We start from the raw sequence: 24128 nt of genomic DNA, 5'->3' as shown, positions 1-24128 counted from the left end.
GCAGGTAAACTTACAGAAATAGCTAGGAATGAACCATGGGTTGGAGAAGGAGGCTGCCACATAAGTTCCTCATGACCAAATGCAATTAGGAAATAGAGGTACCAAGAGCTCAGACACACTCCACTGTGACCAACCACAGTTTTGTCAGCAGGGACACTACAGGGCTGCTCCAAGCCTCCAAATGCAATGAATGATATTCTGCTGCCCACCCACCAGCTCAGTTGCTCTTTCCTGTGTCAGCAAGCTTGTGTCTAAGCTGTCAGCCTTCCACCCAGCACGATTCATGCAGGTACCATCCAAAGCGGACGTGGAAGGAGATAGAGCAAATCTAATCACCAGCTGTGACAAGAGGCAGCCATATGCTCTTGTACTTAGTGGCATCCCACGTTCTCTCCCCTACTCCCCCATTGTTTCTGCACTTTGGATAACTAGATCCAGCTGCTGCCTTGGAGGCCACCACACCTGTGAGAACAGTGCTTGTGTGAGCAGTCCTAAAACATTTGCAAAAGGTTGAATTTGTCCTGTCTGAAACTTAGGACAGGTTGTAAATGTTGTTTGCTTGCTACCAGTTAAATTCTTGTTCTTTATGAAATGTAGTTGCTTTTAAAAATAACCTGTGCAATCCTGAAATATGGCAGTGTATTTGGGCTCCATTTATAGCACAAATGGGAAATGCTGTGGTCTTTTTCTTTTAGTTTGTTTGGTTTTATACCGTAACAGCAATAAGTTGTTTGCTTTCTGGCTCTCACCCTCAACAGAAGAGTGAGGTTTGGGTATCTGGAAACATAATGAAAATGGAATTGCTAAGTTTCCTAAGGAAACAACGTGTATCCCAAGTCATCCTTTTTCATCTACCCATTGCAGTTATAGTTCAAACAAGATGTGGTGGCACGCCTGTCATTTTAGAATGAAACCAAGGTAATAACTCAATTAAGAGATCAATTATTCCTGATGGTGATGGCATTACGGTGTATTCCATGAGTCAGTCAGGCAAGACCAGATCCTTCCATTAGTCTGTAAAACAGTCCCTTCTGAGCTATTAATTGTTCCGGAGTATCGAATTCAGATATCTGGCCATTATCCAAGACTAAAATCCTGTGAACATTAAAACAGACATGTAAGCCTGGGGGAACACCAACAACAGCAATAAACTTAAGTGATTTCTACTTATTTCTAAAATAAATTTCAGCACTAGCTTGGTATTCAACCAAGTTTTACAGGTGAACGTATATTTTACCTGTATGATTTTAAGAGGAAACCAAGAGCTATAGCCATTGTTTAGCTGTTGGTGCATTAAAAAAAACACAAGTTATGATATGGCATGAAATCTTTGATTAACCTACTGCTGGTGCCTAGTTGATGTAAAAACACCTAAGATCAAAAGCAAAGCTTTGAGCGTTAAGCAAGAAAAGGACAGACATGGAATTGTTGTTCACTAATACTGAGTTATTTGTCTAGTTCATACAGGTTGCCCGAGTTTTCCTTCCTCGTTAGGAAAGTGGCTGAAGGTATTACCTGTCACAGTCCATGATGGTGTTTATCCGGTGAGCTATTGTTAACACTGTGCTCTCCTTGAACTGAGTCCTCAGGGCAGACTGAATCTGAAGATCAGTTTCTAAGTCTACTGCGGCTGTGGCCTCATCTAGAATGAGGATTTTGGCTTTCTGAAGAAGTGCTCTGGCCAGACAAACCAGCTGCTTCTGACCAGCACTGCAAGTAAGAAGGAAGATGGTAAATGAAGAGCAGCAGTCACTTTTCCTTGGGGTCAGACTACATGATTAATTTGAAAACAGTAATGAAAGGGTCATTGTTCCCTTTCCCTGAAAGGCTGATTGAGGCTGGTGGCACTGCTGATAACAGCATGAAACAAGCTAAGGAAATGAAAGGTGTGTATTACTGCAGCACCCACAAGATCCCTACTTGGAGTAGGATTTCAGTGCACGAAGCACTGCACAAACATAAGCCAACACAGTGATTAAGTCTCAAAAGTTTTCTACTCGGCATCTTAATAATTTGATTTCATGCTATTGATTAGGCCAATTATGAGGCAATTTGCTGTCTGACCATTGTTTCCTCTCACCCCCTTCCCATTTAATTTATTCATTGCAAATTAGACTCCTTGTCTAGGACATCCTCTTAGCCCACCAGCTGGCACTACCCTACCACTGTCTTTTTGAAGATAAGGTACCTTAGGTTTTCCCCTCTGTCAGTGCACTTATATTCCAACTGATCTGGCAAATCTGCAACAAAGTTCTTGAGCTGAGTCAATTCCAAAGCTGTCCAGATGTCTGCATCAGTGTATTGGTTTAATGGGTCAAGATTCATTCTTAGAGTGCCAGAAAACAAAACGGGATCCTGAGCACAGAGACACAAACAACTCCTGAAATTAATTATAAAAACGAGCTCTCTGGTTTTCTCTGCTGGGTGCAAATCTGTTGCTAATGTTATATTGGATGGGAGACTAGCTTGGCATAGAGGTTAGTTCCAACTTTGAAATCTTTCAATGTCCCTCCCTCGTAGAATTTCTCTGAACCTTTACTATGTGTTACGACTTTCAGCTCTGCTGAAGCATTCTAGAAATTAATTTCATACCTGGGGAATTACAGTTATCTTGGTTCTAAGGTCATGGAGACCTAGTTGAGCAATATCTTGTCCATCAATTAGGATTGCTCCTTCTGCAGCTTCTACTAATCGCAGCAATCCCAGAGCAAGAGTAGATTTCCCAGCTCCTGTTCTTCCAGTTATGCCGATCTGTAAAGTGCAGTGGAAACCTTTTGGTTTTTATGTTGATCATTTCCCATAGTTGGAAAGACCTGTCATGTCGTTCTTCTTGGCTGGTGTATAGCCTTTGAAAAGAGACAGCCCTACACAGATCAAATTTTTAGGGCTATTCAAGACCCACATAGTCTAGGGTTACATTCTTAAAGGAATTATTTAGAATTTGTACTTGTTTTGTATGAAAGTGAATCTTGAAAGCCTTTAATGGGAAGAATAGCTACAAGACTCACAAGCTGGATCAGGGCCTTGTTATGGCACCAGATTTACAAAGTAAAATTCCTTAGCTGTAACTCTGCTAATACTCTGTGAAATGGAATTTCACTCAGAAGAATGTCTAGTTCATGCAGCAATTCTTGAAGCACTATTTTTCACTAGAAGTGTGCTATGTGATTGATGGAAAAGGGCTCATACCTTACCACAGCATTCTTGTTTACATGCTGTTATACCTTGGTGTAACACAGGGACTATATCTGCCCAGATCTCATCACTGCAAAGCACTGCTCACACTTGTAGCTCTTCTGGAAGCTCATGCTTACCTTCTCTTTCCCATTGATGGTTAGATTGATACACTTCAGAGCTAACTCCAAGTTTGGTCGGTATCTCAAACTATAGTTTCTGAATTCAATTCTTCCTTCAGTAAGCCAGACTTGACCTTGAAGTTTGCCATTTAGAGTCCAGGGTGCCTAGGCAGATGACCACAATCAACAGTGTATAAAGTTGATTTAAATTACCAAATGAGCTGGCCATACTGAAACAGGAAGCTTATGAAGGCATCTGTGCTAAATTTGCACTGATCTGTTTACTGTTTACAAAAGAGAAAAAGGCCGCTGACTTTTATATTGCACGTTGGCTTTTTACTTCATGCAAAGATCCCAGTCATCGTAACTGAAAATAGGGATAAGCATTTATTTGCATGTCAGAGTTCTGATACTGAGTGTTTCAATAAAAAGATTCATGTGCATGGAATGTACAGAAAGTCTCCTTTAGTAGGATCTCAGGTCAGCATATGGAGAAATAACTATTACAGAACAGAAATGATTGCACTGGAGATTCTTAATTGCTCAAAGGCTATTTAGCAGCCATCAGTTATCACACAGTTAGATCTGAACACGCACAATAAATACATGCTCCAAATATGGGCAGAAAATATGCCTCATTCCATGAGTGTTACCAAGTGAAGCTATTTTAACGACAATCTAATTCTTAACAGTCTCATGGAAATACGATAATCAGAAGTTACAAAACAACCTGTCACTTGGATCAAAATGCTACAGTTTTTTAAAGGAAATATAACTGGTCTTTCAAAGGGGCAAAAACAGGAGGGGTTCTCCATATGGAACAGAAAAGTTACAAATCTGATTTGCAGAGATTTTTCCTGTGCTAGTCAAGTCAGTAGTTGGCTATCTACCTCTTTAGGAGTCCTTGAGTATTCTTTCACTCTCTCCACAGAAACAATGTTGTTTTCAATTTCTGTCCAGGAGCGCACCATCCAGTTTAGAACACCAGTTATCTAGCAGGAAGAAGCACAAATGTTAGGGTAGATAAAAGACCTTGGACCTGTGCTCACAAGGTACCTGTTAACTTTCTTATAGTGTTTATTTACAAGGACATCCTCATCAGCTAATTACTTGAGAAATCATCCCTTAAAAGACTAAAAACCAAACTTTCATAAGGCCCCCATGGTTATAAAACTGTGTTAAAGAGCCTGGCCTGCTTCCTCTGAAATGGTACTGATTGGGCGTTAAAGGTAGTGTCACTTTCTTAGGCTGTTCTGTAGCTAGTCTAAAAGCAAATAAAACAGACACTGAAGAACATGCCTCAGTTGCTTGAAACATGCTGTGAATTAAATACGAATTCAGATGCAGAAGGAAAAAGATGGCTGCTGCATATGTTTAATGGGTTCATTATCTCTAAGGGGCCATGTGCCCTGGACGCTCTAGGCTTCAGCATTAACAGCAGGGTTTGGTAAGAGAAGGTGTCTAGAAAGCTACAGAAAGAATTCATGACTGAAAATTGAAATGGTAACAGAAGTTAAAATGTCAACTGATTTTGCAAGGCAAGCATGGTATTACTTCACCGCTAAGTTACCTGAAGAGCATATGAAATGGAGAAGCCAGCAGTTCCTGGACTAAGGTGATTTCTGCCAACTGTCGCAAATAGTGCTGCAAACAATACAATGCTATTGCCTAGAAACTCCAGGTTTGTGGCAAGCCACCTGCAAGAGAAGGACAGTACAGAACTGTTGCTGAGCACCCTCCTACTTTCTCCCCATAGCACCTGTGATTACTTTGCAAAACAGCTGTGGGACTGCTGAGGGTACAGGGTGCACAACAAAGCTCTTGTTGTGGCCGTGATGCTCCTAACCAGCCCCTTTGTAGCTCATGAATGACTCCAGGCTGTCCAAACTGGTTGACCTATCACCTCTGCTAGGATTTTCTATCCAAAGGCTGTTGGGTGAGCACAGCTAGCACATAGCTTGTCGGGTTAATTGGTCTAACCTTTCTCACTGCTGCTCCTCACCTGTTCATGGCTGATGGATCTGTTGTATGATGGGTTCTGCATATCCCACAGGCCTCAAGCATTCTGCCACATAATGATGGGCTGCATCAGGCATGTGCTAGAGCTGTGCATTTTGGACATCAGATTATACCTCTAGCTGTGTGTCAGTACGTCTGCCTCACCATACAACAGAGATGGAGTATATCAGTTGGATGAGGAGTAATGTTGCCCGAGAGGTGTAATATGAGTGATGAAGTGAAAAACTACCTTAACTCCTCAACAACTGTGCACCTCATCTTTTGAGTACCTCCACCCACACCCCAAGAGCAGCTACCTCTACTCACAAGGGCCATGGGAGTAAACTGTCATTTCTTCTCCACTCCAGATCTGTACCTGTCAGCAACTGCTCCAGCGAAGCATATTCTCTGACTCTCATCCACTAGGAAATTGCTCTTCAAAATAAACCTCTCCTGGTCTTTGTAAGCACGGATCACACTACTCCCGTGAAAAGTTTCTGAAATGTGGGAGTAGATGGGTGACCTGCTGGCAGCCTCCATGCGTCGCAGCTGGCAGGAGGTGATGACGTAGAAGTGCTGGTACAAAAGGGGTACAAAAGGAAATGGAAAGAGAAGTGACCAGAAGGTTAATGCCTTTGTAGAGATGCTCCACAGAAAATTGAGAAATGGCTCAGTGAGTGCAACAGTACGTACTATCCTACCGTTATAAAATCTAATGTGCAGGCAGGCAATGCCCTTAAAAGGTGCAGTAGCATTTTTGCCTGTGTTATCTTCTGTTGCCATGGAGAGTAACCCCATAGCTGGTTAATGTAAAGAAGCTGAGGTACTCTGAACTCACAAAGCCTCAAAACTTATGTTTACTTTCTCCTGTAGACCTGCCATTTGCTTGATGGAGAATGGAGCCATGCATACACACTTACTTCCTTTTTTCTTCTGTTTAGCCTTACCTTGCTAAGCATTTGAGTCCAATGGGGCAGCGGCCTCATATACATGGTTGTATTTAAAAAAAAAAAAAAAAAAAAAAGCATAGCAATGCTGGAGAAAAGGAAAAGTGCCTTTTGGTTTTAATATGATTTTATTTACACTAATGGAGACTAGGAATATAGCTCTAGGTGGGATTTGATTTGGACAATAGAAAAATAAAAGCATCTCAGAGGTGCTTTGGAAGGTTGAGGTGACATGGGAAATGTTGCTGATGTTATTGTTACTCAAATGCAACTGGAGATGATGAAAATAGTTTCTGCATGGCTCTGCTCCTAAGAAATGGGAGCAGGCTTTCTGCAAGGTCATGGACATGCTACTCTTCTGTCTATACATTTCTATGAGATCCTACCTGGAACACAGCATAAAAAACAGTCAAAGGCACTATGGCCATCGCTGCCTTTGGTGTAGCCACAATGATCACAAGGTAGATCTCCACCAAGTTGAACAAAAATCCCAGCAAGGATTTCAGTTTGTCAGGGATAATGGAATCGATGGCATCCATCTCTTTGGAGAAGCGGTTCAGTAAGTTTCCAATGGGTGTCTGCTCAAAGAAGACCATCGGGGATCTACCAACGTTCCTCAGCAACTGCAGAAACAGCTTATGTGAAGCTATCACACCACCTAGAAGGACTGCTGCTGTGGAGACAAATCTGCAAATGGCTGCAATATTAAAAAAAAATAAAAATAAATCAGTGTTACTGGGTCTGAACAATCACCTTGGAGTTTCCCTTTGCAAGATCATGACTTTCACTTCGTAGCGTGAATGCAATAGTGGTGAAAGGAGCTGCCTTTATCTTTGGTAGCAATTAAGCCAAGCCTCAGAGCTGCAAGGTAAACTAGCCTTTCTCTAGGGTAGTTGGGATTGCGGAGGAGTTCAGCAACATAAATGCACAGAAACTGTTCTTCACAAAATGAGCTGGACTGGAACTACTTTGAATTACACGGAAGTTTTAGGCTTTTGGACTACAGATTTGCTGTTGGCACAGAAAGGTTCCCAACCCTTCCTGCTCTTTTGAACTTCTAAAAAGCTCTCTCAAATTTCTGCTACTTAGCTTGCTGTCTTTTCAGATTTGATTTCTGCTCTAAAACAGGCAAGTTTTAAGAGTGATCAAAATAGTTGTGGCATTTTTTTTTACGGTTTAAAGGAATATAAAGTCTTCCAAGTTTCTCTTTTTTTCTTTCTTTACAGTTAAAAAGCCTAAACCAAGACTTAATTCAACATGAAAAAAGATCCACCATGGCACTTGGTTATAATTCACTTATAGTGGAGGAATGGAAAGAGATGAGAGGAAGAAAAATGTAGAAAATGTTGGATATAAGGGGGTGGGATGGAAAAATAAGGATAGCGTAGTTCTTTTGTTGATGATTTTTTCTTTTGTTTTGTTTTTGGTCCAGATAAACACAGTTCCAGCAGGAACTACAGAGGAAGACTATTGGTCGTGGTCTGCTGAAAGGCACAGAACACTTCTAGTACATCATGAGGTGGAATTTCAAGTAGTAACATTCAAAATGTTCAGATCCCTTAGAAATCCTCTCTGTGCGTCTGAGCCTGTAGCCTTAGGTCCCATACCAAACTTTTAGGGCTGGTGCCAAGAGCCTGGGAGGTGAAGAGCCCGTGGGCATACACTTGTTTATATTAGAAAACATCCTGGATATGGGAAACACAGAGAAGAATTAGGTGAGCAAGTTAAACGAACCTTGAATGATTCCTAGTGCACCAAAGACTCCAACTCGTAGCTCTGTGTGTTGTTGTGTACCATTGTATACAGGGTCATTTGTCCACATGCTGAGCCAGTAACCGCGAAAAAATGATAACGCTTGCTGACACATGAACAACAGAACGATGTACACACACAGCGGTATGCCTGTCGCCTTCAGGTAGGCTGCATAAATCGAAGTATTAACCTAGAGTGAAACAATTAGGAAAAAAGAAAAGGAGATGGAGAGGTTGGAAGGATTAAGTATGTTAGCAATGAAAAACAGCTCTGAAACACAATGATTTATGAGGGCATATCTGCTGAGTATGTCACGGGCTACAGCAAACGTTAATTCTTTCCTTATTTTCCTGGTGGATGAATAATGAAGCCATTATTCCTTGCCTTGGCCTTTTGAAGTGTACCTCTTGGGAAAGACGAGAAGAGTGATGTGCCTCTTCACCCCTTCCCATCAGCCTCAAGAACCTATAGCCAGATCCAAGATTACAAGTGCCTTGTAATGTGTACTCTTATGTTTTTTTGTTACCGCCTCACCCTGACTGCCTCAGGATGCCCTCTCCGTTCTAATAATTCTTGAATCAGGCTCTCTCTTCTCAAGTGGTCATAAATTACTCTTTCCTCTCTCATTCCCATCACGTATTTTCTGCAACATTATTCCTATTTTCAAACCACTGCTTAGATCAGGGCACATGTTGGGAGATACAGTTTACATAGGCGGTGTTACATAAAATAGTTTGGAAGTAACTTTGTCTCCATTACAAGGCAAATTTGGACAACTCCGCTGACTGTTCTGAAGCTGCACTAGCTTAATTTAGGCAGTGAGCTGACCCACCTATGATGGGGGCTAGCGGGTCAGTAATAAACCCACGGTACTTATCTTTGTCTTGAAAGGAAAGTGTGGAGCTTACCCTGCCATGCTGAGCTTTCTCTCCTGTGGTTAATACTCCTTCAGTGGCTGCAGCAGCAGTAGTGTCTTGACTTGCATGTGTGGTCTCCCTTCCCGTAGCAGATTTGACTGAATTGTCGCTTCATAAGGAAAACAAAAATTCTTTCAAATTTTAGCTAGGGCAATTAGTATTTTAAAGCCTATTTAGATCCAGGGAATCCCACCATCGTGTATGTTTATGGTGGAGTGTAAACCTGAACTGCCCTTCCTTCTTCTCTAGATCACATTAAAATGATTCCTACAATGGCAATGCCATTTTCCCGGAGTCAAATAAGGTATGGGAATTCAGGAAGCTTACTTGTCCTCACCCATCTCCCCATTGTTCATGCTTATTTCAAAGGCTGCAGTTTTTGTGATCCTCCAGAGTGACCCCAAGAGGTGTCCATACATATCACAGGCACTGGGCTCTGTCAGGTGAAGCCATTAACAGAGGCTTTGAGCATACACTAGCTGTGGCTGGTGTGAAACGAGTCAGACCTTACAGCCCCCCTAGGAATTGAACAGCAGGTAAGTGTATCCATATGCCTCATACTGACCTCTAGGACAAGTTCTGTCTCCTTGGGAAATATGTTAATATGAACAACATCCATATTCAAAAGCAGTTCTTTAGCCGGTCTTGAGTTTTGCTCGTTCGTCATTATTAAAGATCAAACCCAAGCCTGCATTGTATTCATTAAGAGACTCTGTGTCGGCTCTTAATGGACTCTTAGAGCAAGTTCTTTGGTGTGTGAGACAGCTTGAAGCTTACCTAAAGAACTTCTCCTGTGATGGACAGTTTCTAGAGGTGACAGTGCTGCTGGTGTCTCCTATAGCTGTGAAATAAATGCACTGTTTTCTCCAAGTGCTTTACAAATACCATTTTGTCTTGTATAGCCTTTGAGACACTTGTAACATAGAGGAAAGATCCATTACAAAGAATTCTTTCTAAGGGTAGAAATATCAAAGTCAAGGTTGAAGAACAGCACATATAGTGGGTAATTATGTTAAATGCATGACTGTTGCCTACTAAGATGAAACTTAATTCAAGAACCAGTTTTGAGGTGATGACACAGCTCATTTAACTGGCATATTTTCCCACATAAAGCGACAGATTCCTGTGATGAGATCCCTGCTCTAAGTGTCCTTCAAAGAAAAATCTACAGCTGGCTTTTCCTGTTTTATTCTCTTTTCCCTCTTCCCAGCTGTTAACAGCAGCAGACCCCCAGTTAGTTAAATATAATATTAAGGAAACAAGTGACTGATAGGTCTGGGAAAAACAATTCCAATTTGTCTAGGTTACCTGGAAAGCCAGAGCATGCCTTTTCTTCTGCAGTACTGTGCGAATGAAGAAATTCTGCAAAAGCCCCGTTTCTCTGTAAAAGTTCTTGGTAGGAACCAATTTCTGAGATCATTCCATCCACCAGCACAACAATGTTGTCCACTTGGTGCAAAATGCTGATCGTGTGAGTCACCAGAACACGAGTCTGCTTGAAGAAAGAGTTAAATTGTTCCAGTGTTCCCCTGCTCACTTGGGCTGGTGCAGTTAGCTATCTTGTAAGAAGACGTGCTCAGTGTGAACCTGTAATTTTTGCTAACATGGGGATATTTTTGTTGTTTATTCCTATCACTTTTTCCCTAAATAAGAAATTGGTGTGTTCTACGTTTCTAATATACAATCAAGCCCTTTGAGTATATTTTAAATCTGATACCTGCTTTCTTTGCCAGTCTTTCTATGTTTGAGCATAATAATTATATTCTGATACCTGCAACCAATCTACTCATGAAAGAAGGTATTTGTAATCACAGACGCGTCTGTTTTAGTTGGACTTTCTGATGAAAATAAATACCTCTTTTTCTTCTACAACCTGAAATCAAATAAAATAATTGTAGTTAATTTATATCATTAAACAAATAGAGGTGCCCCACCAGACCTTCTCATGCACCCGCATTTATCATCTCTATTGCCTGACAACAGAGAAAAAACAAGGAATACCAAAATGCATCCAATGCAAAGAAGAAAGGAAGAGAAGAGGTTAAGGTGAATCCTGAGACTGAAGCGATGAACAGTTGGGTGATGAGAACTGTAAAGTTGGTACTGAAGTATTCAAAAGTGATGGAATGAGAAATTGTGGTAAAATGTGATGAACTGGAAGTGAAATACAGTTCTTCCAAACTATACTAGAAATAAATCCAAAGAGGCACCAGCATAATGCTGACAGAAGACCAAAAGAACTACAGACTTGCTGTAGAAGTAAAGCTGGAACTAGGCATGCTGAGTGAGGATGGAGGTAGTCTTTCAGGAGAATTCAACCTAGGTGAGATTCACTGGAGGACTTAAGTGTGCTGTGTGGGCTGCAGAGGTTACCCACTCCCCTTCCATTGCTGCTAACAGCAGTACCTACCTGGGACTAGCAAAAAAGAATTTGGGAGCCTTTGATAAAGTAACCTACCTTACTGGAAACATCTGGGGTGCCCTTATGACTATATAGATTTTGATGTCTCTTAAAGTTCAGGATTTATAACACACCTTGTTCTTCAGTAAGCCATTAGGTCCAAGAACGTGTTCAAAAATGTGCTGTCCAACATGGGCATCAACAGCCGAGAGGGGGTCATCTAGTAAGTAAATTGAAGCCTTCTGGTACACGGCACGAGCAAGGTTCACTCTTTGTTTCTGGCCTCCAGATATATTTATTCCCTGTAAAAATGCATTGACACTGTTTATTCCTAAGCTACAACATATTTATAAGCTCATAACTCCATTTTACACTGATGGTTTATGACTTACTTTTAAGTCAGTGCCTTTGTCTTTCCCCTCTTCCCTCCTAGCCCCCCACCCCCCAAGAAATGAGGCTCTTGAGATGCTGAGACAGAGGTATCTTCTCCTGAGCAACTCTGCTCTCCTGCAAACAGGGACCCAAGAATGACCTGGATTTGTTTACTCTTGTTAAGCGTCTCTTATATCTCTCTTTAACTTAACTGTCAGGAGGTGGGCTTCAGACCCCAGTAAGCTGTAGCCCAATTTTTCAGAAATTCCTGAGCACCTGCCTCTTGCAAGTTTAATCCATTTCTCATTGTTTTAAGTGGGACATCCGAAGTTGTCATTACTCATATTTTGACAAACTTTTTCATAGAACTGGGCCAGTACCTTCTCGCCTATTTCACTCTTCTGCCCTGCTGGGAAGCTCTCCAAATCAGGCTGCAATGCACAAGCATCAACCACGCTATTAAACCATGCTTTATCCATCTCATTGCCAAAGAGAATATTATCTTCCACTGAAGCATTCTGTATCCAGGCTTGCTGAGGAACATAAGCTGCTGTGCCCTATAAAAATGGAAATGGAAGAATATTACCAATGATAAGCACAACGTGGACAGGTGGGAACCGGTCTTTGAAGAAAACCCCTCCCCAATTAGCTTTATAAAAATATGGAATGATCATCACCATTTAATGGTCTGAGCCCTTTTCAAAATAAAAGGATCGCACCCTCACTGTCTTACAGAGGAGGAAACAGAATTTCAAGTGATGTTACTTACTATAATGTCACTTCAGCTCGCTGCTAGAGTGGGAAATGGAACTGGCTCTCCAAAATCCTGTTCCGATTCCCATTCCCACAGGTCAAGCTCATCTGGCAGGTCTTAAGCACCTCTTGATGACTAAATGCAGGCTGCTACACTATAAATTTTGTTAAAAGTTCAGCACTAAGTAGGTTTTCATTGTATATCTGATGACTTCATTGATACCTTACTGTTCCTGAAGATAGCCTAATTAGAAGCAAATGCTAAGGGAAAAATTTACCTTCATAGTCACACAGCCATCCATCTGTTCCAGCTCACCAAGTAATGCTGACAGCAAGGAAGATTTTCCAGCACCCACCTGGCCAACTATAGCAATCAAGGAGCCTTGGGGCACAGTAAGATCTATCCTATAGAGAAAAGAGCACCCCACCTCAATCAGTCTTTGACCACCTTTTAGATACATTTTCTGAAAAGAAAACAAGCAACGTTCTTGCTGTAGTTATGCTGACTTTTTTTTTTTTTTACACTTACATTAGTGTAATTCCATGTTTCAACAAATTGTGTAAGGAAAACAGTCTCTGCATATGAAGGCAACATTCAGATACAGAGACCTTCCTATTTCTGTGTTCCCATTAAGACAGGTGTAAAAGCAATAATACATTTTGTCTGACTTTTTAATTTTCAGAATTCAGTGTTAAATATGAAGCAAACTCAGACACTTGTACATATTCCACACTGACTTCACTTTGGGCTGTGAAGAATTCTTTCATTTAGCACCCACCCTAACCTACAGAACTGAGATGACTAAGGTTACGGCTGTACCTTCTAAGACAAGGAGACGTTTCTTTGCTCCAGCAGAATGTTCCGTTTCTTATGGTGATACTTGCCTGTACTAAGATATAAGGAGAAAAAGAACACTTGTGAAATTCAAAAGTAAGTATAGAAACATCCCTGTTTATGTTTCAGTATGTGCTTTTATTTATATAAAATGAACTTCAATTATCAAAAGAAGGGTTAATTACCAGACTAGATTTCACTGTTAGAAATGAATAGGCCTGAGAGAGAAAGTGATGGTAAAAGGCAAACATTTTTCTCTCTTGACTGTGGTAGGCGCCATTGTGGAAGCTAAACAATGGAAGCTACTCCTCTTGTAAGACAACACTAAGACAGAAGCTCACCACAGTCAGAAGTGTTTCTGTTTGAACTCTCGGGATTCAGTTCTTCCAGATTCAGAAAAGCTGCTAAGCGGTTTAAAGAAACTTTGGCCTGAAAATGAAGAAGCACATAAAACGGTAAGATTTAGAATAGAAAGGGAGGACAACTAGAAGGTAAGACTCAACCTGAAAACCCACTGAAGACTGTTAATTAGGTGCTATGTTGCAGATGCTATGTAGGCTTAGATGGACAAATGCAGCTCTTCCCTAAGTTAATTGTATTTATTTCCACTTAAACAAAAAAAAAAGCCATGTTCTTCCATGTATTTTCTGTTCAAATGCTTGAAATTGCTGCTTTTTTTCCCAAATTCATCCTGCAATTTTCCCAGTGATTGCTCCTGTATATGAAGAATCATGACAGTCTTCTTGTGGTGCAAGAGAGAAGCAAAATTTTCCAATTTCTCACTAACAACGACTTGCTTTTCTCTCTGGCCTGGGCTAGCAAGGTTCCTCTGATCTCCCATGGAGATTTTGCCCCATCTGTTCTGATCTCTGTGATTAAAAATAGAACTGGAAACATGTCTGAGATTTAATGGTGCTTGTGATACAGGACTAACAGGTAATTAATGCTTCTAAAAGAGAGCTTAATCCCAGATACTGCCCACCAAAAAAGTATTAGTCTCTGCCTTATACCATATGACGTTTATATGGCCCTAAAAGACTTAAGAATTATTCTTGGTGACTATTTTGTCAATATATCAACCTTTCTGAAAAACAGTACTTCTAAAGTACCTTTAGCTGAAACTCCTTGCACTTTGCTTTTTTACAATAGCAATTAAATAGCTGGCCTGAAATTCAAAGCCATAAGAAATCCCTCCCTTTACCTTTCAATGGTGGTATCTAAAAAACAGTTGTGGCCAAAAAAAAAAAAAAAAAAGAAAACGTATCCTGCAATTAACCTGGACAACAGCATTTATGGAGAATGGCAGGAAGGAGTGTGCAGTGTTGAGGATGTTGATCAGTGTTAAAGATACAAAGGCCTTCTGAGCATCCAGGATGTGTGTGTTATCCACCAGGGTGTAGACAGCAAACATGACAAATGCAATCTGGAAAGGAGCAAAGAAAAAGCAAACCATTTACTTCAGACAGGGAAAAGAGAATGATTCAAAGGTGGCAGGTCCCTTCCTACATACCCTGGAACCCAGGCTATCATCCATATACATGATACCACTGGCCTGCAAATATCATAGGTGAAGGTGACAAAACCAATTCTGACCATTTGATGTTTGTTCTCCTTTAAGGAAGTTTTTGTGCTGCAGTCGCAGTAAGGTGAAAACACAGCCATTCTCCATTTAAAACACATATGGCTGACCTGCAACAGCATATACAGAAGTGGCTCGTGCAGATACTGACTGTGCTGTGAACTCTGTGTAGTTGAAGATCTCCAGGTGATTCCTACAAAGCAGGCTCCATCTGCTTGGAACATGTCATCAGACCACGTAACTTGTCCATGGAACTGCTAGGACAGTGTAAATGTCTGCAGCTGATCCCACTGGGGCTCAACTCCTCCTGTGAGACCACCAACTCCTCCAGGCAGACATTATCTCTAGCTTTCCAACAGGAAAAATCTGTCCAGACAGGACCACAAAGAGAAATGGAAGTAATAGCACATTTTATGTAGGAAGGTGAGTCACTCACCAGGAAAGTTGATGAATTGAAAGAAGCTAGAGATGCTGAAAAGAGAATCTGAGATCTTTTTAGGGCCTTAAGTTCTTGCTTCCGGATACCAAGCACCTTCTCCATGAAGGTTTTCTCCCAGCCATACAGCTTGATTACTTTAATGTCGCTAAGAATGGCATTGGTAAGTTTGGCCCGCTCATCTTTATGTTTCATCTGGGCCTCCTGTAATAAATGTTTGAGTTTTATCACTTAGCAGGTTGCATATTTAACTGCACAATTATTCTGGAAAATAAAACACAACTAACACACCTTAACACTGCCAATGAATTCTGAAGAAATTTCCCTGCAGTTGAGCTGTGTTTACTCTTTAGCTTATACATCTTTTAGGATGGGAAATATCTTGGATTTTCTCTTCAGAGCTTTGTTTTTATTGACAGTACAAACAAGAACAGAAAAGGTGGGCAGACACAAAGTAAAAGACTGAACATGCAGAAGAGTTTAATCTTGAAGAAACTTTGTAGGCTTTAAATCCTCCTGTGGTCCTTCAGAGAGTCATGGTCATCATAACATACTAAGCCATCTCTTAGAGTCACATGTTAGTGACTCTAATCAATGCAATGATTTTTGTTGTTTTTTAAACAACATGCCTACTGTAATCCTCAGCCTTTGATTTGTTCTGTAGCTGTGGGTTTCATGTCATCCTTCCTTGGGAGAGCATGGCAGCCTTTAACTGAGATTTAAAAGTTGAATCCTAGCATAATTCGTGTCAATAAAACACTTCATTTTTATGAAGCAAAATGTACCTGAAAATGACTCCTCTTCTTGGTGATCATAAAATTCAGAGGCAAGAGAAAAAGGAATACAGCAATTGAAGTCAAGGCAGATGGCCCAAGAAGCTGTCAGGAGAGAAGAGGAAGAACTTATGGTATTACAGAAACAAGTCTTCCACTCCTCCTTGCTTACCTTCCTTCTGATTTGAAATTGGTGCCTAACATCCCCCAAGTCTAAGGCTTTCCTCTAGTCCAGCTTTTGCCTTTCTTGGTAGTTGGGCTGCCTAAGCACTGTGGATTGTTAACTCTCCAAGCAGAGTAACTCCTGTCATCATGCTCTGCTGAATTTATTTGCTTCCCTTTTAGGAACTAGATTAGTGTTGAAAGAGATCCAGAAGCATGCTTTGCAATTTAAATAATATCTATTGCTTCCTGGCTGCTCTTGGATGTGTTAAGGAGGACATCTTGTGGCTGGCATAAGTGACACAAAACCAAACCAGTTTTTGTTTAGAAAGCAAAATATTATTGTGACATAAATAACCAATCTTGTGTGAATTTACATCAACTAGAGAAATGAAATGGCAGCACTATATTATGCCACATATTCTTGGACAGCTCTTGGATATCTGGGTTTGTAATAACTTGCGTGCCAAAACAGAGAGCTTATTTATCATGGTTTAGTTGCATCTGTCTGCAAAAGGCTTACGTTTACTAGAAAGGTGAGTGTTGGTATGTACTCTGTACATAAAATGCTTTATAGCATTTTATATACTTTTTATATTTTATATAGCATTATATAAATAGCAAATAGTTTGCTATTTGTAACTAGTAACCATGCAGAGGAGCTGCAACTGGAGCCTGCAGTGGGCAACTATATTTTGGTTGAAAAGAGCACTGATAAAGGAGAATCTCAGGCAGAATATTAACAGGCAGCTCAGAACAGTCACACTCCCAGTGTTTTCCCTGAAAGAGACTGAATGCTGAATACACAGGTAAGAAGATGAATTGAAGAATCAGGTAAGGATTCTATTCCAATAAAAATAACTTCTAACAATGCAAGTGAATGCCCCATGCTAAGCAGCTAAGAAAAATGTGGCAATTTCAGGTTGTTCAGGCCAGAAAAGCTCTAATAAGAATTTTGAAAGCTCCTTTTTCCTCTGATACCTAAAACAGAAGGGGTTCGATAGGTACCGTCATCATATTTTACCTGCCACAAGAAGACAAAGCAGATGATAATCCGAATTGGAGCAAGCCAGGTCCCGTTAAAATAGATAATAAGATCCATTAGCTTTTGGACATCAACAGATATCAGGTTAACGATTTCACCTACTGTTACTGCTTTCCTTGATGCGTTTGACATTATTAGGATCTAGATAGGGTAGAGAATAAAGGAAAGGCAGAGTCAACAACAGCTTTGATCTAAAAATCAAACAACTTTCTTTCCCTTATAAAGAAAGGAAAAAAAGAAAAAGGTCAAATCCTACATAATGAAAATGTACCTTTGCCTGGGATATGTGACTTCACTTCAGGGTGAAAAATTTACTCCCTTCCCCAACCATAATCTACAATGTAAGAAATCTTATGTTGCTTCCTTTTCTTGGCTTTCCCTTTAGAGGTAAGATTGAAAAACAAATACTAAAATACCTCCCACACACTGTTCAGAGATGAATATAGCACAGAACTACATGCTAGAAGTAGTTCTCTAGTAATATCTTCCTTGATATTAAGAACAATGTCATAATTACTAATGTAGGGCTAGGAAAAAAGATTTGAAAATGAACGTACAGACTCACCTTCCTGTACACAAGCCCTGTTACTACAGTTTTCAGTTTCAGTCCCAGAACAAGACACATGTACATATATCGTTGTTCAAACAGAGTCTGGAGGCAAGCTAGCAGGACCATAATGAAGGCATAGAAATAACCATGCCAGCTAGGGGCTTCTTGATCTTCAATGAACTTCAGGAAAAGGCTGCAAGACAGGAGCAAAATGTTGATGAATCCATGTCTAACTGATGAAATATCAGAAATGCAGAAGTACCAGGGATTTTTCTGTATTCTCTATAGCTGATCTTTGTCAGTAAAATAGTAGAATAGATGCACAGAGGGCTAAGTATCTTCTACAGCAATGGAGAGGGTGTGCACTGCTTTAGACAGTGATGTCTTTTTCACTGAATTGACTGTGAGTTTAGCACCAATGATAATCCAGCTCCTTTCAACAATAATCAGAGACTTCAAAAGTGTCTGTGTATCCAGCTCTGTGAGTGCTGGCATATACATCTCTGTGTGCTCATGTATGCAGCAATCTTGTACATATGTTGTCTCCTTTGGGAAATAAATTCTAAATACTCACATACCTCAGTATCTTTGGGATGGAAAACAAGAAGACATCACAGATAACTAAGCAGAGGGTGCCGAGAAGGAAATAGATTCCAAACATGCTCCAAAATGCTTTCAGTAAGGGCCTGCTCTGATTGTGCTCTGACTGCAGTAGAAGCTCTGTCTCTTCAGCTTCTGTTGTACCAGTTTCACTCTTCTGACCCTTTTTAAAAGTAGCAGACTCCTTGTTTCTAAAGAAACAATGGAAAAGCTAGCTGTAACTGGAACAAGATTAAGGATCTTGTGTTTTCAAAAAATCATTAAATATCCTAAAGTGCATCTCATGCCATGTCCAGTATAAATGCACATTGAAAAACGTCCCCTCTCAAAAGAATCTTATAGCTCCAAGCTTCCAGGAACTAAAGGTGTTCTCCAGCAGATTTCAACATTTAAAATGTGATTTTGCACAAAGGAACTCACTAAGTGCTCACTCATCAAAGAGTGAAGAAGTGAACTAAGTTTTCATAGCAGAGAGTTACTCAGATTTTATGTAGAATACCCTTTGAATTTAACAGAAAAATAATTCAGTGGGATTTCTACCTTGTTCAGATCAGAAACACCAACAAAGCTTACATTCAGAACCTGAGAATGTACTGAAGCAGTCTGTCTAGCACATTGTGGGAAACGGGAGGGCTTTAAGCTTCTTCTGAGATGACATGTCAGCCTCTGTGAGCGTATTTGTTTACATCATTTAGAGGAGAAAGAAACTGCCCAGCTGAATCCATGACACACTCTCTAGATCAAGTACTCACTGCTTGGTTCTGCTATGATACTTCATCCACTCTTTTTCAGCCCAGGTAACAATTTCTTCAGAGGAGTCCTCTTTCCTCACTGACCACAGGTCATCCACCCCCAAGGACCGCTGATAGCCTTTCCAGACAAGCCTGGAGAACACACAGACAGCTGTAAGGTAAGTGCAGAAGGATTTGTTGCAGGTGTAATGTTTTCAAAACAGGTGGGCTTTAAGTTAGTGCTCCACAGTGAGTACATACGGACTTCCATAAACGCTACTTAGGAATATCCTTTCCCTGAATAAATATGAGCATTTAGGAGCAGCAGTTTTGCTTTAAATCCCTATGCTATCTTCTGTCAACAGAATTGTGATTTCCAAGTAAGCCCTAATTCTATTTTAGTCAATACTGACAGTTGGGTCTTGGACAGTGGGGACAAAGTTCAGCTTAACTTACTCTGTGGCTCAGTGACACAGAGGAAGCATTACCAGAGTTGACATTAGGTGAAGGTATGTCATCATTTTACTTCTGAAAACTAAGCAGCAGGTTAGACCAATATCCTCATCCAGTATTTTCTCTCTGACCAGCATTTGTTACAGAAGGTCTGGCAGGCAGATAGGAGTGTGGTTGGTGTACAGTGATTTTTTGAGATTGCTGAAGCCTATTTAAAGATTAAGAAGGCACTGGAAGCCTGCTGTAAGCAGGGAGAGTATTATCCAGAATCTCAAATGGTGCTTTAAAATAGTAAGCTAAATTTTTATAATTTTATCTCGTGAGAATAGCTCAAGTCCCCAGAGAAGGAAGTTAAATCCTCACTACATAAGTTAACTTGGGGGCTGAGATGCTTCTGACTGGTTCTCATGTACACCCTCTTATGCTGCTGTTTTAACTCATGTTCTAGCAAAACCATGTCTTCTATGTTTTCTTACCCAGACAACCACCAGTATGTGATTTTGGACAGAAAAGAGCTGTTGGCTTCTGGACACTGATTCTGATGGAAAGAAAAACATGGATGATATTTATATAGAGAAGAGAGTGTGCTTCCAATGATGTCTCTTCTGTACTCCCCAAGGAAAAAACAATTAAAAAGTTACCCAGCCCCCATTCACTGCCTCTGACAGTGTAAATGTATTGAGGAGGATCAATGGGATCAGGAGACTTTGGAGAAATAGGCTTTGAATAACTTCTCAGATGGAGGAAGGAAGAATATTATTTTTCTTACTCAGACATTTACTTTCTGAAGCACAGAGCTCTGCCATACTCATATGTCAGGCAGAGGAATGTACTGCTGCACAGAAGACCATGGAGAAGCAAAATGAGCCCTATACTAGTTTAAGTGAAAACAAACATGAGTGTGGATCGAAAAGGTCGTTATTTTTTCAAAAGATACATAGAGAGGCAAAGTGGTTATCCCAAATTCAGCTGGTTACCTTTTAAAACCATTGGCCTTTATATGGAACGATGCATTTTGCATCTTCCAGATAATCATGTTTCTGCATATCCCCCAAAGTCTAAATTCCTATTTGAGCAATGATACAAAGCATCATGAAAAGCTACATTATACTTACTGGATTGTTGACAGCTTTTGAGAAGAAGGGAGGGTGATCAACTAAGCAGAATAACACAAGTTCACCAAACACCAGGCTAACATAAAGGTAAGTTGCAACATGGTGGAAAGGGTCTTCCAAGAAGCCCTAAGAAACAGAATGCTCTTGAGAATGACATAAAAACTCTTCACCACACTACATCGAAAGGGAAAACATAAGCAGAGATGACAAAGAGTCATCCATCAGTTTTCTCAGCACAGATCTTAAGAAAGGAATTTGGTTCTTTGCCTCACAATCAATGAGGCAAAAAGAGCTGTATTTTTGAGAGACTTCATACCCTTGCGTATTAAAGCCACATGATTTCACTTACTCTTTCCAGGCCATGTTGGATTTTGGAACTAAACATCACAACTGCAGACAAGAATGAGAGCAGCCAGTATATCAACAAGATGCCTGAGGACTGGATGCCCATCATTCTTTCCGCCTGGGTAAGGAACATGGCAAGGATCTGTGAGGAAGTAGAAATATATAAATAGCTGGTAGTGGAATGCCAAACATTATTATCAAATTAATGAACACAATAAAGCAAAATCAACTAGTTTCTAGTCCAAATATTTCAAGATGCTCAGAGCTGAAGTATTGTTCCTAAACGGCTAAAACTGTGAAGGAATTATGCACAATTTTGCACTGCGGAATGTCACTATTGAAAGAGCAAGTAGTAAAACCACAACTGGGCCAACAAGCTAGAAGACTCTAGACTATGAAGATGCAATGACAGAAGGGAAGGCAGGCGTTTAGTTGAATAGAAATCCCATCATGATACCAGCCATACTAAATCACATACTGTGGTTGTCGGAAACTGGATCTTGCTCTGAGACCGCTATCTAGGCATTACTGCTGCTTCAGCTCTTCTGAGGCATATTCAACCCACAGGACTATGTAATGTAGCTGTAGATCCACTGCTCTAGCTCCAGTCCCCTGCTGCTTCATACAGCCCAAGTTCATAAAGCATGGCTCCAGCCTTCTATTCCCCATCAGCTATCTTTGTGCTCAAAGACACTGAGAAATATGGGAAATAAGAGATCTGCCCCAGGAGGGCTAAGCCGGGCCACACACAGACAGAAGAAGAATTACCATTGTGATCCCCAGCACTGCAGGGCTAATGAAGAATGCTGGAGTCCGTGGAATTCCTTGGCTTATTTCCCATAGTACAAAGAAGACATTAGAAAAACACAGCATTACCAGGAGGAATCCAAGGACCTGAGGCAGAGACAGCAAACACATGTTGAAATAGAGTGAAATGATGAGTGAAATGATGATGGGATGATCCACTGAACTGACTGTTCCAAGCACCCTGGGCTGTAAGACTGGAGAGGTGAAAGAGCAGATATGGGATAGAGAACATGATGGGAAGCAGTAAGAAAACATATGAGGGTATAAAAGGAAAGATCCTGTGACAGTTACTCCTAAAGATTTACTTGATTTGTGCTGATATGACTTTATCTGACTGGGTAAATGTCAAAGAAAACACAGAGGTGGGTCATCAGAAAAGAGTTAATGATTTAGAAAAATTAAGTTCTGCATCGAAGTTGCAATAATGCTAGGATCAAACCCCATCCTCCTCCTTTACCATTTTAGTTTTGAAGATGTGGGACATCCTGATATAGCCTTTGTTTTTGTATCGAAGATACATGTAGTAGAAGGGAAAACTGATCCAAAGATAGGCACAGGGGATCCAAGCAATGACTGTCTTCTCAAAGCACCAGGTAAATCTTGGGGTCTTTGCGTGCCATGTCTGGTTCCAGTCCTGTCACAAAAGCAACACAGAATTGAAACAGTAATGCTAATGTATGCAGAATTTCACCAGCTAATGCAAGTTGCTAATGCTCCAACTCAGCCTAATGTTAGAGGAACTTAACGTTGGGTTTCAAATGTAAAAAACATTTGGCAAGCGAGGAGCTGCGGGAGAACCGTAAGGTGCCACAGGTGAAAGAAGGAGGGAGAGATCAGCAGTAGCATTTTGGAGGGAGTGAAGGTGGAAAAAGGAAAAAAAAAGGTTTGAAAAGTGAAAGATGCCAAAGAAAAGACATCATGCGTCAGAACTGAAGAAGGAAAAAAAAAAAGGAGGAAATTTAAGTTACTGAATGTGAAATGAGAAAAAATAATTTTGGAATCAAAAAGATTATCAGCATTTGGGAACCATAAGAGTGGTCAGTATAGAATGCCTGGTGAAGTAGAGATAAGGAGGAAAGAAGTGTCCCAGAGCATTAACTGCATCACAATTGCATTTCCCCAGCTGTATTTATAATCCATTAATATTTTTTCTGACTGAATAAATAGTTGAATCTCATCTGTTAATATAATAAAACTAACAATGCAGCAACTGCAGATGGACATGTGAGAAGGAAGACTCAAAGCACTTGGTTTAAATTTACAGCAAAGACTCCATCCAGACAGATCTAGGGGACCAGGTAATTGCCAGGAACATCAGGGACCTGTACAAGAACATGGTTCAGATGAGTCAGGGTCACTCAGGTATTTTAAGCAGGCTTTGGTTTACTTGCCAAGTAAGCCTCAGAGATTCTGGTACTTGTGCACATAAGAGACAAAAGAGCCACTGAGTAACATGTTCCAAAACTGTGTGGCAAAAGGAGCATTCCTACATGACCTATTAGCACAGAAGGAACAATGACCTGTTTTTTCAGAGGTACTCAACATGTCTACAGCTCACCCTGATTCCCAAGGAACCTGCAGCTACTCTGTGTCCGAGAAGTGTATTTTACTAGGTGCTCCTAAAGCAATCTGAAGCCAAAGTTTAAGCAGCCAAGTGGGAAAACCTTGACCCTCAATTTTTGCTGGAGAAGAAGGTGGGGCTGGTTGGGACATGATTGTTCCAGCTTTGAGTAAAATAGTGTATTTTTTCTGCAGCAGCTTGCAGAGGTGGCCCAAATCCTTTATGTAAAGAATGTGATGCCAAGCAAGGCTTGGTGAAAGGAATCACTAGATGAAATTAGGAAGATAACGGCTCACGAGTTATTATAGGAGTTTATTAATCCTGACAATGGAAATCTGTGTGATCCTGGACTGATCAACTCATCGGTGCCCTTTTAAAGCTGTTGCTGTACTGGTTTGCTCAGCAGACACTTCCTGAGGACAATACACGGACCACAGGCTACTTGCACACCCTTCCAGCAGCGCAGTCGGACCTCACGCCCGCACACCTCTCACCAAACTTACTCCAACCGCACAGAGAACCAGATCACCAGATCATTCTGCATGTGGGTGCAGATATCCCTCGGAGACGAAGATTTCATAACGCCAGCTGCCTTCACCCACAGTGACAGCTTCCTCCCTGAGAGCCCGCCGTTACCCACACGTCGCCCATGTACATCTGCAGCGCCTCAGCCCAGAGCCAAGCTCACTCACCCCGAGCC

At 40.8% G+C, this 24128-nt stretch overlaps 1 protein-coding gene across 1 annotated transcript; it reads right to left on the bottom strand.

Annotated features, from left to right (window-relative positions):
- Positions 1 to 945: 945 nt before the first annotated feature.
- Positions 946 to 22268, bottom strand: LOC116495472 (multidrug resistance-associated protein 6-like). The gene is made up of 29 exons (XM_032197952.1): positions 21829 to 22268; positions 21065 to 21202; positions 20716 to 20841; positions 20077 to 20138; positions 19169 to 19300; positions 18395 to 18607; positions 17832 to 18009; positions 17246 to 17407; positions 16072 to 16164; positions 15287 to 15490; positions 14548 to 14694; positions 13613 to 13700; positions 13257 to 13326; positions 12715 to 12841; positions 12064 to 12240; positions 11446 to 11613; positions 10219 to 10402; positions 9688 to 9751; positions 8902 to 9019; positions 7976 to 8183; positions 6628 to 6938; positions 5671 to 5870; positions 4867 to 4993; positions 4187 to 4288; positions 3315 to 3461; positions 2593 to 2751; positions 2189 to 2355; positions 1516 to 1710; positions 946 to 1095 (listed from the first exon to the last, which is right to left on the bottom strand). The coding sequence occupies exons 1-29, from the start codon at positions 22120 to 22122 to the stop codon at positions 987 to 989; spliced, it is 4470 nt and encodes a 1489-aa protein (XP_032053843.1). The 5' UTR covers positions 22123 to 22268; the 3' UTR covers positions 946 to 986.
- Positions 22269 to 24128: the final 1860 nt, after the last annotated feature.

The sequence above is a fragment of the Aythya fuligula genome, chromosome 15 (genome assembly GCF_009819795.1).
Source record: "Aythya fuligula isolate bAytFul2 chromosome 15, bAytFul2.pri, whole genome shotgun sequence".
NCBI lineage: Eukaryota > Metazoa > Chordata > Aves > Anseriformes > Anatidae > Aythya > Aythya fuligula.
The sequence above is the reverse complement of the archived record's forward strand: the minus strand, read 5'-3'. Positions and strand labels throughout refer to the sequence as shown.

Bases quoted from the DNA above. Each gene is read 5' to 3' on its own strand.
- LOC116495472 (XM_032197952.1), bottom strand. From the start codon at position 22,122: ATGTTTTCTTACTGCTTCCCATCATGTTCTCTATCCCATATCTGCTCT. The intron at 12,842-13,256 runs GTACAGCCGTAA...TTTTCTCTATAG, and splicing joins ACGTCTCCTTGTCTTAGAAG to GATAGATCTTACTGTGCCCC. The intron at 1,711-2,188 runs GTACCTTATCTT...TCTTACTTGCAG, and splicing joins GACAGAGGGGAAAACCTAAG to TGCTGGTCAGAAGCAGCTGG.